Here is a 16565-nt window from a genome sequence, read left to right on the forward strand (position 1 = left end):
ACTGAGCACACGATAATTCACTCCCCCAAACGACCGACCACATTCGCTCCGATTCATTGATGATGCGTCAGTTTGCACTCAGCAACGAAGTTTCCTGCAGGCCAATGCGGCAGCCAGGTATCGGCGTGGAAATGCACCTCCTTCGCTGTCTGTCACGACCTGATCTGTGGTCCCCTTCAAATCTCAGTCGAACAACCAGAAGTCAACGTGAGATCGTGTGCCAGTTGATTACTTATCCGCCCGCAAACGAGAGAAAAATAGCAGGCTAGAGCGCCCTGCATCAGGCCGAGGCTTAAAACCCCAGCGTATGCGGTTCCCCATTCTACCGAGCTAATCGTCAGCTGAATGGGTGTGCCCCTCTTTGGGGTCCGAAGCCGCAGGCCTATCTGGATCCAATGCACACCACCCCAAGTCACGAAATAACAGACAAAGAACGTCAAGCGGACTTTACGAACATACTGTGCATGATATGTAGGCTGGATCTGCGCCGCAATCCAATGGCTCTTCCGTGCGCCGGCTCGCGACCTGGCAAACTCCGAGTTTATGAGTCCCGGCTCTTCTCAAGTGCAAATGGCGTTCTAGACCAGCTTTGCCGTCATAGTTAATGTCCAGAAGCTGCCCTGTCCTCCCCCGCTCGAGACAGGACTCAACCTACGACCAAGATAATACAACATGGCTGCGGCCAACCGCCGCACGCGAAGGCAGAACTGATGGGCAATAGCGAATATTCTGCCGAACACCATCTACATCGTGGGCGACAAGGCTCTCACACAAGCTGACATGAACCATTGCGATCGAAAGAAGAGCAAAGTTACAAGTGATTCTCCGTCAAAGAATAATTGAAGCACCAAGGGCGGTACAATGTTTCACTACAAGGAGTATATTCGCACGCTCTAAACAAGAGATCACTCCATTGTGAGGCTTCTTGTGAAATTGAGCGAAAATGTTCTGAAATCGGATATCAAGACCAAAAATATTGACAGAAGAAGAAGAATAAGAAAGGTACAGAAAGAGAAGAGAGAACGACACAAGAAGGAGCCAAAGTTGGTTAGTGTCCTTGCAACCCACGCCCAGTGGCTCAACCGGCTGTCGAAAGGCTGGAAGCACAAGTTCGAAATATCTCGTCAAGCCGACACGGTTGCTGTATGCATGTCGGCGCTGATGCTAGCCGTCGACAGGCATTTTGCGTTACGCGGTGCCGGCTTGAGGGAGCAGCTGCGCAGTGCCTTGCAGCAGACGGCGTTCTTCGTCGTAGACAGAGGGATGAAGCAGGCGGCGCCACGATGTTACTCTTTGATGGATTAGGGCTGGTTAGGAACGTGACTCCTCTACAACGGCGGAGTTGGAACGTCAAAGAGTAGGGGATGGTCTGTTGAGTCTTCCAGAAAGCAGAAGCCTCTGCCCCGGTAGTCCATGATACTGGTGGCCGCAGAATCATGCGCCTATTTTACGAGAAGCGGCTGACGAGTCTTTCCGAATATACGAGGGCGGTAACAGACCACATCCTATTGTGTGAACCATCATATTATGGAGTCTACAGCCTAGCATGGCGACAGTGACAGCGACAGGCCAGCGGGAAAAGAAAGAGAAGAAGAGGCTACTCGTGACTTGACAGCATGGTGTGCTTGGACAACAGGCATTCTTGACAGGTTTTGCTGTATCCCCGGTTGACAATAAACTTCTGACACTTCTCTCAGGAAACCTTGACCGCGCGTCGTCCCTACTTATCCATTTGCGATGTATGTGGAAACACACAAGAGATAAATGGCAGTCTAGTATCGCCACAAATCACCTAAAGACGCTGGGGCACCCTTAACATCGAATCAGGAGGCGGTAATAAGCACTGCTACGTCTTGATGAAAAAAGCCATGTTTTGTCCCAAAAGACACCACCTGGTCTGTAGATTCTCTCTCCGTCAACCCCAGACATCGTTCTAGGCCCCTCTCGTTCTCATAGACATTTCGTAAGCAATGCAATCATGTCCTTCACACAGGGATATTAGCATAATTTTTGTTGCTGTGTGACGTGGCTCAGGCAGGCAGAGCTTTAGTTGTCGCATATTCCTGCTTCCGCCTCTACAAGTTGACCATATGAAATGTGGCGCTAGATCGAGACACGACCCGGGCAAGGCATCTAAAGGTTAGGGACTGCATTGAAAGACGGACAAAAGTTAATTGACTTTGAACTTGTTGTAAAGAGTCTGTTTGTGACAGAGACGAGTCAAGCCAGTTACGGCTACGAGCTTGAAGAAAAGTGTTAATGCCCTACAGAACTTATGCCCCTGCAATCTTCCCAAGCGGGCTAGGTGATGACGAAGCCGAGCAATAAAATGCAGAACGGATACAGCACGGAGACAAGCAACGCATTTGACATTATGGGCTTCCCCGTGACTTGTCAGCCGAGAACATTGCCAAAATCCAGATGGATGATTCGTAAGGATTGCGTCTTACTGCAACCCAGGTGGAATGAGCGTCCCAATTATCATCTTCCCTCAGCCTTGCACCACAGCCTTGCGAACCGACACGATTAAGCTTATTTGCTTAGGAAGTTTGCATTTGGCAATTTGGCAACTGCATTCCAGTTTATAGTTTTTGATTAATCATCACAATCGTCAACGGCAAAGACATGTGTTGCCGCCCTTGCTCGGTTACGATACCGCCGTTGGTGCTTCGTATCTCGCTTTCATTTGGGCGGAGTAGCAATGCACGACGGCGTCCGGTGTCAATTCCTTGCCGTCTGCCTTGCGCTGCAACGACTGCACCGATTGGCGCTTGGCGAACTGCAACGAGAGCCAGAGCCGGGAACACCAAAAGAGCCTGACGCGAACGATGATGGTTGGACCGTCTTACTTCGCCGTGAAAAGCTGCTAGTGCGGTACTTGTTATATTAACAATCTCGTGCCAAATACAATGTACCGACATATCAAACATGCTTAAGTGTTATGCTAGCAGGGGGGGCCTTTGTTGAAAGTTGATATACAACATAGAGGTCCTGCGAAACGCCTTCATATTTGAAAGCCAATCTGCCCGCATCGCCGTGATGGATTTAATCGCAGAGCCTCCATGCATAGACTGCCATTCTGCTCGGCAAGCTGCAACGCTCATTTCTTCCTTACCTCACCTTACCTCTAATTTGGCTTATTTCCTCCTGGGGCTCATCCCACCAGCGCGAGTCGCAATGTCGAGATCGGCGCAAGGCTGGACAGCCGTGCCTACTGAGGAGGATGTGCCACCAGCCGTATCCGCATCCCGGCCCACAAAGTCAGCACAACCCGCAACATCCACATCTTCGTCAAGTGCCGCCCCAAAGACCCGGCAGCGCATACACAAGCCGCCCGAGCCGCTGAATGTGCCGGATATTGAGGAAGATGCCGCCGAGCGGAAGCGTGTGCTGAATGTGCTGGCACAGAGACGGTACAGTACGTCGCGCCCTTTTTCTTTTATTCCTCTCTTTTATTGCGTCACTTGCTAACATTAACAAGGAGAACGGAGGCGACAAAAAAAGGCAGCCAAGGCGGGCGCAGCGGAGCAACCGCCCGAGGTCCCCGGGGGCGATGCAGAGATGACCGATGCGCACGTGGTCGACCTGACGGCGATCGATCCCGCACTCACGGGCAGCGGCAGCAACGACTCGAGCCCCGACGTGGACGAGGCGGTCGCGTTTATGGATCTGCCGGCCGCGTCGTCAGCAGCGTTCATCGAGGGCACGGTGACGTCGTGTCCGCTCGGCGACCTTGACTTGTCGGCCGAGAGCATGGCGCTGGCGCCCTTTGAATTCGACCTCAGCCTGAGCACCAGCCTGGCGGCCATGGCAGCAGCACGGGCAGCCGAGACGGGCTCGTGGGGCATGGGCACAGGTGCCGTGGTTCTTGACGAGGCCGCCGAGGGAGAGCACAACAACGCCCTAGTGACCACGTCGTCTGCGTCGGCGCCGTCGCCCACACAAATGACCGTCGTCAACCCCCTGTTGACGTTTGGCACCACCGCTAACAATGCATTTACCGATCTCAGCAGCGTCTCCCTCTCCTCATCGTCCTATGGCATCTCATCCTCGTCCAACTCGTCCGTCTCGGACCCCCTCTCGCCCACCTCCTACTACATCCCCGTCACCGAGCTGACGCTGCTACGCGCCGTCATGCGCATTTCGACGCGCCTCGGCTGTACGGAGGAGATGTGGCAGATTGACGGCCAGTCCCCGTTTGTCGAAAATAGAAAACCAAAGAAACGCAGCGGCCCAGACGCGAATACCGAAACGGGCCTCTCGCCACGCAACACCGAAGACGGCCTCGCACTGTTGCCGCCCAACTGGCGCCCCACCCGCGTCCAGCGCGTCGTCCCACACCACCCGGCCCTGGACGTCCTGCCGTGGCCCTCGGTCCGCGAAAAGCTCATTGGCCTCTTTAATATGCCCCTCGACGAGCGGCCCCCGATTGCCGCCGACCCACTCGCCCTCGTTCATCTCATCTACGATCTGGAGGACAGCGCCGAGGGTCTGCGCATCTGGGGCTCCGACCCCTATGACCCCACGTGCTGGGAGGTTGGCCAGCTGGTCTTTGAGCGGTGGTGGTTTGTCTTCGACCGAGACATTATCGAGCAGAGCAACCGCTGGCGTCAGCTGCGCGGTGCGTCACGACTGCGGCCCGTGCGGACAGACACACGCACCAAGGGCGTCATGGACATGATCTGGGCCTGAGGCAGATTGGTGCATCAAGGAATTGGTGCACGGGAATTACGAAACGAGACACAGGACAGCGAAAGGATATTTAAAAATACCACATGTATACTAAGTTATGATTGAAGCCAACGCAAAGAATCAGACCATCACCCTTGACTCTCAACCGCCACAACCGCTCTGAACTCTGCGCCGGCGCTTCGCCCATGGGACCACATCCAAACAGGTCGGTAGTAGGTGAGAAATGTGTTGTGTATAAACGAAATTCATGCCAAATACATCGTCAATTCACCTTGCATGTTATAGAGTGCACTGTTGGCGAGGACGACCACACAGGACAACTGTTTCGTACATTGGTGTACCTGATCCGGAAGGAACACGCGCACCTGCCACCTCCGACGGCCAAAGCTTGCTTTCCTGCATCCTTTAGCTAGTGAAGTGGACAGAACGGACAAGGCAAGAACAACATCGACGATCAACGCAACTTGGGTAGGCACGTTTTAGGCCAGCAGCAGGCACGGGCAAGCGTTGTGATTCGCTCGCGCCTTCCCTAAGCTTCTCAACGAACGGAGCAGAAAGTAGCACTTGCCCACATGCTAGGAGGCTGGGTCGTTCTTTCTCGCTGGTGGGTTCGCTCCACGTTGGCCCTTTCCCTTTTCCCCCCTGCGTGCCTTCCGGTATTAGCGCACTCGACCCCTCCATCTCGAAAAGGAAAGTCTCCAGAAATCCCAGCAAACAAGCCATTGGCTTCCTCCTTTTTCCTTCAAAAAAACTTTCGACTTTGCAACTCTCACAGGCTGTTGTTTCTTCCCTGCAACCTCCCCAGTCGTCTTTCTCGCCTCGCCGCCTCCGAACTCCTCTCGTTCTCTCTTCCGTCCGGCTCTCGTCCCCTTCTACCTGCCAATTCCTCGTCGGCGGGCCGGCAAGAGAACTGGACCGTTCCGTCCAAGTCCGATTTCCGTCACAAATATGCGTTTGCAGTAAAACCGCAACGGTCGGAATTTCGCAGTTGTCGAGCAAAGCATATCTCCATACCTGACGTTCCTTTTCGTTGTCTGGCACAAGTACGGCTCCGAGTATGTTGCATTGTTTCCCTTTTCCAGTCAGCACAAAGGCAATCCCAGGGTCCAGACGTCAAAGAAAACGGCCACAGTACGAGTCATCTTTTAGCAGTTGGCTTGCGTGACGTTGTTTTCTTTGGCATCTTCTCTCCCCCATTTCAAGCTCAATTGTGCTCTGACCCCAGACACGTCCCCAATCACCCCTCCTCTGCACCACGTTATCCGTCGTACAGACATAGGTGTACCGCTTTGTCCGTCAAACGCCAATTCCGTCGGGAGTTGGCATGACCTCCCCGGCATGCACCAGTCTTCTCCGGTCCAGCTCCGATTCGACCTCCGTGGCCTGCCAATGCAACATACCTTTGGTGTCTCTGTTTGTTTCCATTGAGCTCTCCCAATTGCGCACTTAATTTATACTTGCATATATATGCCGCCGCTTCTCCTGTAGACCCCACCTTTGGACGTCAGCTAACGGTCACTCTATTGTCTTCAGACCAGGCAGATTTCGTCGGTCGCCTGCTTCCTCACCCCAGCTCCTCTTCCTCTCCGCCACCATGCATATCCGGGACATGATCGTCGAGGCCGAGAAGGACGGTTTGCCGTCCTTCTCCTTCGAATACTTTCCGCCCAAGACCGCCCAGGGTGTCCAAAACCTCTACGAGCGCATGGAGCGCATGCACCTCTTCGGTCCCAAGTTCATTGACATCACTTGGGGCGCCGGAGGCCACGTCGCTGAGCTCACCGCCGAAATGGTCACCCAGGCCCAGACGTACTTTGGCCTGGAGACCTGCATGCACCTGACCTGCACCGACATGGGCGAGGCCGCCGTCAACGACGCCCTGCGCCGCGCATACCGCGCAGGCTGTACCAACATCCTCGCCCTGCGTGGAGACCCGCCCCGCGACAAGGAGACCTGGGAGGCCACCGACGGCAACTTCTGCTACGCCCGCGATCTCGTTCGCCACATCTGCAAAACCTACGGCAATCACTTCGACATTGGCGTGGCCGGCTACCCCGAGGGCACCGACGACAACAAGGACGAGGACATGCTGCTCGACCACCTCAAGGAGAAGGTCGATGCCGGTGCTTCGTTTATTGTCACACAGATGTTTTACGACGTCGAGAACTTCTTGCGCTGGCTGGCCCGCGTTCGCGAGCGCGGTATCACCGTCCCCGTCCTGCCCGGCATCATGCCCATTGCGACCTATGCCAGCTTCATGCGCCGTGTCAACCACATGGGCTGCAAGGTCCCCGCGCGGTGGGTGGAGAAACTCGAGCCCGTCAAGAACAACGACGATGCCGTCCGTGAGATCGGCAAATCCCTGGTCGCACAGCTGTGTCGAGACATCCTCGCAGGAGGCGACGTGAAGCACCTGCACTTTTACACCATGAACTTGGCGCAGGCCACGCGCATGGTCCTCGACGAGCTCGACTGGCTGCCATCCGCCGACCGCCCGCGCCCGCCGCCCGCCCTGCCTTGGAAGCAGTCCCTGGGCCTGGGTCGCCGCGAGGAGGCCGTGCGCCCCATATTCTGGCGCAACCGCGGAAAGTCGTACGTTTCCCGTACCGCTGACTGGGACGAGTTCCCCAACGGTCGCTGGGGTGATTCGCGGTCGCCTGCTTTCGGCGATCTCGGCAACGCTTACGGCGTTGGTTTGCCAGGAACAAATGCCCGGAACCGCGCAAAGTGGGGCGAGCCCCGGTCTATTGCCGATGTTGCTAGCATCTTTGTGCGCTACCTCAAGGGCGAGTTGCAGTCTCTGCCGTGGAGCGAATCGCCGCTCACTGGCGAGGCCGACAAGATCCGGCAGGACCTGATCGACCTCAACAAGCACGGTCTCCTCACCATCAACTCGCAGCCCGCTGTCGACAGTGCACCGTCCTCTGACCCCGTGCACGGCTGGGGCCCACCGAACGGCTACGTCTACCAGAAGGCGTATCTCGAGCTTCTGGTCCCGCCCGCCCTCTATGCTGAGGTGATTCAGCGCGTGCAGGCCCACCCGCACCTGACCTACCACGCTGTGACATGGAAGGGTAAGCTGGAGACGAACGCCCCTGGAGATGGCCCCAACGCTGTCACCTGGGGTGTTTTCCCCGGTAAGGAGATTGTGCAGCCTACGATTGTCGAGAGCATCAGCTTCCTCGCCTGGAAGGACGAGGCCTTCCAGCTGGGCGCCGACTGGTCCCGCTGCTTCGAAGCCGGCAGTCCTAGCCGCACCCTCATCCGCGGGATGATGGATGAGTGGCACATTGTCACCATCGTGAACAATGACTTCCACCAGCCGCGGACCATCTTCGAGGTCCTTGCCGGCCTCCAGCTGTCTGACATGGACAAAGAGGTCGAGGCCGAACCTGTTGAAGCTCCGGAAGCCACCGAGGCAACACCCGTCAAGCCCGTCAAGGACGCCGTCGATGCGCAGGCGGCGCCTGTCGCAGCTTAAATATTTTATTCTGTCTCTTCGAGCATAGTAGGTCGCGGCCTTCCAACGACATTATCCGTTTACCTTTTCTCAACAATTTTTCCTGGCTTTGCTGCATAGCTACAAAATATTCAACAATACGAGGGAACTACAATTTAACACAGTATCTCTCCTTTTCATTATGGATCTCGCATCACGGCGTTTCGGGCGAGCAACTCTTTAGAGCTTGTCATTTGCGACAATTCAACTTTTTTCCTTTTTTTGTTCTCTGCTTTTACGATGAAGATTATTTCTCATCACCTTTTCTCGTTAACGACTGCGTTGTTCTGGTTCGGCATTGTTCTCGGGGAACGCTTTTTGCAAACAGGGTTTTGCAAAAACCACAAAAGTACCTTTTTCAACAAAATTGGGGAAACGAAACATTGGCATCTGCATTGATGGGGCACACAAAACAAACTTTTTTAGAAGCTTACGCATAACGACAAAACTTAACATCCGGGAAAAAGGAACAAAAGCCACGACATTACAAAACATCTCAACGATACCCCATACAACGAGACAAAAGGAGAGCAAGGAGGAGGATGTGGTAAGACAAAGGACCGGTAACAAATGTTACTCGGTGTCTTCAAATAAAACATATAAAACTATCTAGCAGAAATACAAGTGACACATATTACGTCTCTACATACTTGGCTCGTAGATATATTTTGGTAATAATTTTCATGTTTCTGTACAGTTTTGGAATAAAAAAAAAGACTAACAAACTGAAATAAGACTAAAGAAAGGAGTCGCTTTCAAAATGAAAGAAATTGTACATGGAAGAACCGTTGGCGCAATAACCTACTGCAGAACCATGTGTGAGTCAAAACAGACGGCACTTAGTGATATTAAATATATTATACCCAAAGACGCTTTTGAACAAGATTCACTTGCCCATGGGTGCTGCTTACAGCGTGTAATCTACAACAACAGCTGCAGGACGATGCCGATATACCCTCCATCTAATGTAAGTCCCATTCGCCCTCGTCGGCAACGTCAAAGTCCATGTTCTGCCTCTGCAGTCTCGTACGGTGCCGGCGATCCTCTTCCTCGCGCTGCTCGTCTTTCTCCCGTTCTTCACCTTCTTCGAGTTCGTCTTCCACCTCCATGATACAGGGGCCATTCCTCTCTGTTCCGTTCCGATCTGTGGTCGTCTGTGCGCCTGCAGTATGGTCGCCGTGGGCAGGGACCGCACCGGCGACCCAGCTGAGCTCGACTGGCTCGTCGATGCCCGGGATCAACTTGCTGTCTGGGGAAGCAGATGCGCCGCTGGCACGGGACAGACCGTGAAAGAAGGCCTCGGCGGTGCGGCGGTCGCCAAAGGTAATGGTCGCGTGGTCGTCTGTCGTGTCAATCGCAGAAAAGTCGCCGACGCCCAACAGATGTTGCCGCAGGGCCTCGCTCTTGGCGGGATCGGTGAAATCGCAACCGCTGACCGTGACCCGTCGCGGCCGGTTGTCGAGCGAGTAGGCCGCATAGACAAGTGACATGGAGCCTGGCTGGTAGCCACCGCGGCCGCCGCCTCTGCCGCCACCACGGCCCCGCGGGGCATAGCTACCCCGACCCCGACCATAGCCGTCGCCACGTGGTGGTGGTGTCCACGGCGAATAAGAATGCGACGGCCAATCATCGCCAGACATGGATGGAGACGGTTCGCCCAGGATCGTGTCCGGGTCGATGCCCAACAGTTTGGCCTCGGTCTCGAGCGTAGCGAGCTGTGCGCGGATCAGTTCAGTCTGCAGTGCCTGCGCAGCGGATTTGGATTTCGATGAACCGGGAGACTCGGCCCCACTAGTTCCGTCGTTGTCGTCGTCGTCACCGGCGGCTTGCTGCGAATCGCCCCGTTTAAGCTTTGCGGACATGTTGGCGACAATCTTTTTTCGCAGTTCAAGCTGCTGGGCGAAATTTCTCTTAAGGCGGTCGTCAATGCTCTGCTGCTGCTCGGCAAGCTCTTCCAGCAGCCGTTTCTTCTCCTCGTGTTCCTTTTGCGCAGCTTCTTGTTTTCGCCGAAACTCGTCCATGTCCAACTCCGGCGTTGCCTCTCCGACCTCTCCCTCTTCCTCGCCATAACCAAACTGCTTGAGCGAGGAATGTTGAGGCTTCTCATCGTCAAAATGCGACACGGTGACGAAGCGGTTGTCGAAAAGCGTCTTGGGCGATGTGACGGCCATGTGGGCCGCCGCGGGCGTGTCAAATAACACTGTAGCCACCTTGTACTGGGGGTCGATCATGACGTCCTCAATGGTGCCGAAAGTGGAAAATTGGCTTCGCACATCTTTTTCGTTCAAAAACTCGTCTGGAATACGTTTCACCACAATGGTCGCCTTTCTGGCACCTGCCGTCACGATTGTGACGCTCCGGGAAGGCTGCGGTTGCGCCATGGCAAGGCCAATCTGCGCGCCGGCAGGCGTGTGATCGAACCGGCAGTTCACCTTGTCGCAGACACCCTTCTTTTCGAGGTTACGGCATCGGCGCGCACGCTTTGGTTTCTTGGCGCGCTGGCCGCTCGTACCCGAAGCGGCAAAGGCGTTGTATGATGAGAGCGCAAGCTCCAGTTGCTGCTGCATCCGCATGAGGTTCTCGACCAGGTGTTGCGGGACGGGACCGTTGCCGTAGAAAAAGGGCTGCGGACCATTTGGTGACATACCGGCAGGCACCATTGGAGCACCGGGCTGGAACACGGCCGCGCCGGGGTTGAACGTGCCGGGGGCGGGCGGAATTTGTGGCAATGGCGCTGCTATGTAGCCGCTGTGCGTAGGTACAGGAAAGCCGGGCTGTATTGCAACATCTGCTCCTCCCCGACCACCACCCAAGATGCCTGCGCTGCCTCTGCTACGACGCGGCTGCTTGGCTGCCCTGTCACCTGCTCCTCCGGGCAGTGCTGCAGGCAGTGACGACTCATTGTATGTCCGTTTTCTCGAGCCGTTTGCGGGGGGGATCGTCGATTCGGACCCTGCAGGTGGTTGGACTGTGCCATAGCCACGGCTGGCACCGGCTCGTGGGAGTTGGGTAGTCGGTGCAGGAGGTTGTGGTCCCGGAGCAGGCTTTGTAGACGGCTGTCGGGCACCTGGGAGGAACGACTTCAAGGAAAGTGCTTCGAAAACTTCATCGACAAAAGGTCCAGTCTCTGCAGCACGGGTTAGCAAAGGGCCGGGCAGCAGAACCAAGCAAGCAGAGAATACAGCGCGTACCGTCTTTCAGAAAGTCATAGAGCTCCGACCGACACATCTCCTTTGCACTGGCTGAGCTCGTGTCGTGCTGGAGAAGGGCCACTACATATTCGGCTAGGATGTCGGCGTCCACGTCACTGTCGGTCCGTGATCTGTCGTGGAAACCGCAGTCAGTATTGGCAGAAGCAGGCGGCGTGCGCAATCACAAAGGCCCACGTACGATGCTTGCAACGCCTTTAGGCGCTTCATCAGCCATGTCTTCAGCAACGGCGCATCCTTCGCGTCGAGCACCATCGTTGCGGCCGCGATAGCTGTCGTCTCTACTTAGACGACAGCGACAAGCGTCAGTGTGGCGGGTGTGCGAGTCCACATGGGTCGTCGAGCGGTGGCGTGGAGAGGTAGCAGGCGGCCGTGTCGATTGAGGTTCAGGGTCGGGCTTGAAAAGGGGGTAATTGAGGATGCGATAACACCATATATAACTTTGGCTGGGCTGTGCGGGAGGAAGGCAACAGGTTGGGAAGGAAGGTGTTGCGTTGCTGGTGGCTCTTTCTAAAACGAAAGTAGATGAATTTACAAATGTCGGTGTTAGCAGTCTTAAAATTCTACAGCTAGCCTTGCAGGGGTATGTTTACGCGTCTGTAGCTTGTGCAGCGCGGCTAGCTACACTAAAGACCCGCTGTAATCGCTGTAGACGTTACCCGCTCCACTGAATGTGCTGAAAATGCCAACACTGCGGTCGCACATTGTAGTGCCACACATTATCACACATTATCACACATTGTCACATCACCCAAATTTACACAAATTCACTCCCAACATGAGACAGAATCGTTATGGACAAAAATCAGCCACGTTGGAAATGAAAATTGCAATTTCTTGGGATTACGGTAAAAAAAACATCATATTTGGAATCCAGTACACAGACAAACTATAAACATCATGAAAGCACCCGCTTTCTTTCTTTCCGTTTTTGGACCCATGGTTTCGTTGACGTTTCTTCAGCTGATGCTGGATCGTGTCGTTAATGCGAATAATGATACGATGGCACGCCTCCCACTAACAGGGGATATCGCTGGGCTAAGATGCGGGATATAAGGCGCTGAAAGGAGAGGCATGATGAAACGAGGCAGAGCCACACAGTAATTTGGTGAGAGAGCTGGCGAATGTTCCGTTTACAGCTTGTCGTAGTACTGTACACATTGTTAGTATTCGGCCATCTACCTTTCTTCTGTTTGGGGTGTTTGGGGATGCAAGAAGCAAAACGTACCATGTCGTAAGTCGGGAGCTCGACCTTGAGGTTCTTGCGCTTGCGCATGTCGAGGACGATCTGGCCGACCTTGCTGGTGGGGTCGAGCGGCGAGCCACCAGGCAGGATCTGGTAGTGGTCGAAGACGGACTGGGGGAAAGCCTGGCCACCGGTGGCCTGGCGCAGATCGCCGTTGAAGCCGAAGGACTCCATGACGGGCATGTAGGCCTTGATCGTGAAGAGGGGCGTGCCGGGGCGCTGCTCCTCGTTGAAGACGTGACCTCTGCGGCGGGTCAGGACACCGTACACGCCACCCATGGCCTGCTCGGGCACCTGGATCTCGACCAGGAAGACGGGCTCCAGAAGAGCCGGCTCGGCCAGCAGCAGCGAGGCGAACAGCACACGGCGGGCCGTGGAGATAATCTGGCCACCGCCACGGTGAATGGCATCCGCGTGCAGGGTGACATCCATGATGTTGAAGCGGATCTGGCGCATCGGCTCCTCACCGATGGGACCTTCACGGGTGGCCCACTGGAAACCGGAGACAACGGAGTCCTTGATCTCCTGCAGGTACTGGACGGCCTTGGTCTGGTCGACCAGCAGGTTGGCACCGATGGTGTCGGGACCGAAAGCCCAGATCTTGCGGGCGTCGGTGACATCCCAGCCGTAGTTGTCCGCCAGAACACGGCCGCGGGCCTTGAAATCGTCACGGGGGCCGATCTTGCCAGCCTCGATCTCATTCGCGAGCTCCTCGTCAATGGGCTCGGCCTCCATGTACAGACGGTTGTGCTTGTTGGGCGACTTGGACAGGGCAGTCATGCTGGACTTGCCAGTGACCGTCTCACGGAACTGGACGACAGGGTCCGAGATGATCAGGGGAACGCCGGCGTGGTCCTCCTCGAGATCCTTCAGGCAAATCTCGAGATGCAGCTCACCGGCACCGGCAACGACGTGCTCACCAGACTCGTTGGTCAGGGTCAGGACGCAGGGGTCGGACTTGGACAGACGCTTCAGACCCTCAACAAGCTTGGGCAGGTCCTGGGCGTTCTTGACCTGGACGGAGCGCTGCACGACGGGCGAGACGGAGAACTTCATGACCTTCAGGTTGTGCGAGGTCTCGCTGGTCGACAGGGTACCCGACTTCAGCAGGAACTGGTCGATGCCGACCAGACCGACAATGTTACCCGCGGGCATGTCGTCAATAGGCTCGACCTTGCCGCCCATCATCAACACGGTACGCTGAATGGCCTTAATGGTCAGGTCCTCCTTCTTGCCGGGCACGTAGTTGGGGCCCTGGATGCGGACACGCAGACCCGAGCGGACGGTACCCGAGAAGACACGACCAAAGGCGTAGAAGCGGCCCTTGTCGGAGGTGGGCACCATCTTGGACACGTACAGCATCAGAGGAGCCTTGGGGTCACAGTCGCGGATACCAATGGCAGCCTCGTCGTCCATAGGACCCTCGTACAGGGTCTCGACACGGTAGCGCTGGGCAGTGACGGGCGAGGGCAGGTGCAGGATCATCATCTCCAGCAGGGAGTCGGCAGCGGGCAGGAAGGTGCGCATGACAGCCTTGAGCAGCTGCTTGCCCTCCTTCTCGCGGTCTTCGACCGGGAGCTTCAGGGACAGCTTCTCCAGGAGGTTGGCGACCTCCTCCTTGCGGAAGTTCATGACGGCCGAGAAGATCTTGAAGATGGGGTCCAGGATGAACTGGTTGAAGGCACGCTCCAGCTGCTTACCCTCGTAGGTGCCGTTCTTGGTCCACTTCTTGGTGGCGGGGTTGAAGTAGTTGTCGCCCCACAGACGCTCCATCATCTTGTTGCGGTCAACACCGAACTTCTTGGCGTAACGGACGGCGAACTGGCGGATGGTGAAGGCCCAGCCGTGCAGACCGGAGCCGAAGGCAACGGTACCGCGGTCGGGGTAGACCTGAACGTCACCAAGAGCTTCGTCGAGGTAGGTCGAGATGATGACGTTGACGGACTCAATGGTACGCGAGAAGGACTGGTACAGATCCTCCTTGGACACCTGCAGCTCGAGCAGCGCGCGGTCGACCTTGTTGATGATGATGACGGGGCGGATCCGCTCACCAAGGGCCTGGCGCAGGACAGTCTCGGTCTGCACGCAGACACCCTCGACGGTGTCGACGACAACAAGGGCACCATCCGTGACGCGGAGGGCAGCAGTGACTTCAGACGAGAAATCAACGTGACCGGGCGAGTCAATGAGGTTGATCAGGAAGTCCTTGCCGTCGGTCTTTTGGCCAACAATGTCCTTGACATCGTCATCATCACCGAGCGTGCCGTACAGGGAGATGGCGGTCGACTTGATGGTGATACCGCGCTCCTGTTCGTCTGCACGAGTGTCGGTGGCGCGAGCGTCACCGGCCTTTGCGGTGGAAATGATACCAGCCTTGGCCAGCAGAGAGTCGGTCAGGGTAGACTTGCCGTGGTCGACGTGGGCAATGACGGACATGTTCCGCACATTGGTCGGCTTGTCCATCAGCTGACGGATCTCGTCGATCGTGAAGCTGGAGGGTAAACCATGGTTAGTAATGATGGACTGGATCAATGATGAACATTGGAAACGCTTGGCCTAGAAAGCCTGAAGCATCCAAGAACAATCTGAGCATCAAGACATGCCAATAACAACTTCTGCCAGTCTCGTCTTGCATCACGTTCATGTTCTGCCCTCCCTCCCCTCACCAAACTGCCGTCGGACGGTAGTTGGGCTTAAGTCCGGGTGGGCAGAAAAGATTTCGTGATGCACAACAAACACGATAACGAGGGCAGAGGATTGATGAAACCAAAGCCTAGTCGTGGAGAATTGGAAAACCTGATGCGATGCAGAGGAGAGGTAAGGGATAGAAGCTACTCACTTCACCATCTTGGCGGTATTGTATCGCGATCACGATATAAACGGTTTCAAAGGGGGTTTGAAGATTGGTATGGTTGAAGGGAAGAAAAAAAAGAAGAAACAGAGGGGAGAGAAAAGAGGAGGGAGGGTATGGTAGAAAACGGAGAGTTGGGTAGAGAGAGAGGGTGGGTAAGTGCGAAAGGTTTTTTTTTAATAGGCGGGGTATTTTTTTCTGGCGTCTCCATATCTCCTGCCGCACTTAAGTAGCATATCGTCCTGCCTCTTTCCTTGCACGAAGCTGTTGCTGCGGCAGACAAATAAGATGCACCTATTTTGTCTCGTGGCGGGGCGCTAAGAGGAAAGAGCAGTCACAGATTTTTGGGCTGACAAACTAGCCACGGATTAGCAGCACTCAATGCACCATGCAGCAGCTGGTATTTGTGAGAGCTTTCTTGTTTGGTTCGTAGGGCAGTGCACCCAGTTACACGATAGGTGGCGAAAGGGAAGGAAAATACAGTCGCTTGAGGTGGCTTTGAGAGCGAAATCGAGGCTATTTACGCCGGTGTGTTATTTGGGAGTCACAGAGAAGAGTCAGAAGAGTCAGAAGAGTCAGAAGGAGTCATAACCAGTCGCTCGCGCCTTCCGGATCAAAAAAAAGTATATTATGACCGCTGCCGACAGGAAGCTACGACTGGGCACACAAACCGTACCGGGATCAGATGCTCGTCTGCAACGACAGAAAAAGGCAAGAATGGCGATTCATGGACGCGTTAGGAAAGCGGGGGCGGGGACTGCACTTGCCGTTCGACTCAGAGTCTCACTCACCCCAGCAACTGCGCCAGGGAGGGGTAAGGTGGCAGAGCCTTCCGTGCGCGCGCTGTAAACTTCTTGGTTCAGCAGGCTGCGTGCCGCGTTACAGGCCATCGAACCTCCGTTGCAGAAAACAGCTTGGTCATGCTCTGGGACGGCAAGGGGGTCCTTTCTTTTTTTGCCCAAGGCTCAATTCGCTGCCATGTTGTGCCGCCCATACCTTTTCCTGTCAGGGCTAATATGCACGTAAGCCCTGAACGCCACAATTGGACCCACATTGAGCTTCAGCCAC

The 16565-nt window shown here is 55.4% G+C and overlaps 4 protein-coding genes across 4 annotated transcripts; 2 read left to right on the forward strand and 2 right to left on the reverse strand.

Annotated features, from left to right (window-relative positions):
* Positions 1-3177: 3177 nt before the first annotated feature.
* On the forward strand, positions 3178-4692 carry SPBR_00545 (uncharacterized protein; the record flags this gene model as incomplete). The annotated part of the gene is made up of 2 exons (XM_040758864.1): positions 3178-3418; positions 3509-4692. The coding sequence occupies 2 exons, from the start codon at positions 3178-3180 to the stop codon at positions 4690-4692; spliced, it is 1425 nt and encodes a 474-aa protein (XP_040618190.1).
* Positions 4693-6286: 1594 nt separating this feature from the next.
* Positions 6287-8173, forward strand: SPBR_00390 (methylenetetrahydrofolate reductase (NADPH); the record flags this gene model as incomplete). The annotated part of the gene is made up of 1 exon (XM_040758709.1): positions 6287-8173. One exon carries the CDS (start codon positions 6287-6289, stop codon positions 8171-8173), a length of 1887 nt encoding a protein of 628 aa, XP_040618191.1.
* A 980-nt stretch (positions 8174-9153) lies between these two features.
* SPBR_00223 (uncharacterized protein) lies at positions 9154-11655 on the reverse strand (the record flags this gene model as incomplete). The annotated part of the gene is made up of 3 exons (XM_040758542.1): positions 9154-11258; positions 11383-11513; positions 11582-11655. 3 exons carry the CDS (start codon positions 11653-11655, stop codon positions 9154-9156), a joined length of 2310 nt encoding a protein of 769 aa, XP_040618192.1.
* An 878-nt stretch (positions 11656-12533) lies between these two features.
* On the reverse strand, positions 12534-15493 carry SPBR_00151 (elongation factor 2; the record flags this gene model as incomplete). Its single annotated transcript, XM_040758471.1, has 3 exons — positions 12534-12551; positions 12629-15137; positions 15486-15493. 3 exons carry the CDS (start codon positions 15491-15493, stop codon positions 12534-12536), a joined length of 2535 nt encoding a protein of 844 aa, XP_040618193.1.
* Between the last annotated feature and the right edge of the window lie 1072 nt (positions 15494-16565).

The sequence above is a fragment of the Sporothrix brasiliensis genome (genome assembly GCF_000820605.1).
Source record: "Sporothrix brasiliensis 5110 chromosome Unknown Cont19, whole genome shotgun sequence".
In the NCBI taxonomy this organism is placed as follows: Eukaryota; Fungi; Ascomycota; class Sordariomycetes; order Ophiostomatales; family Ophiostomataceae; genus Sporothrix; species Sporothrix brasiliensis.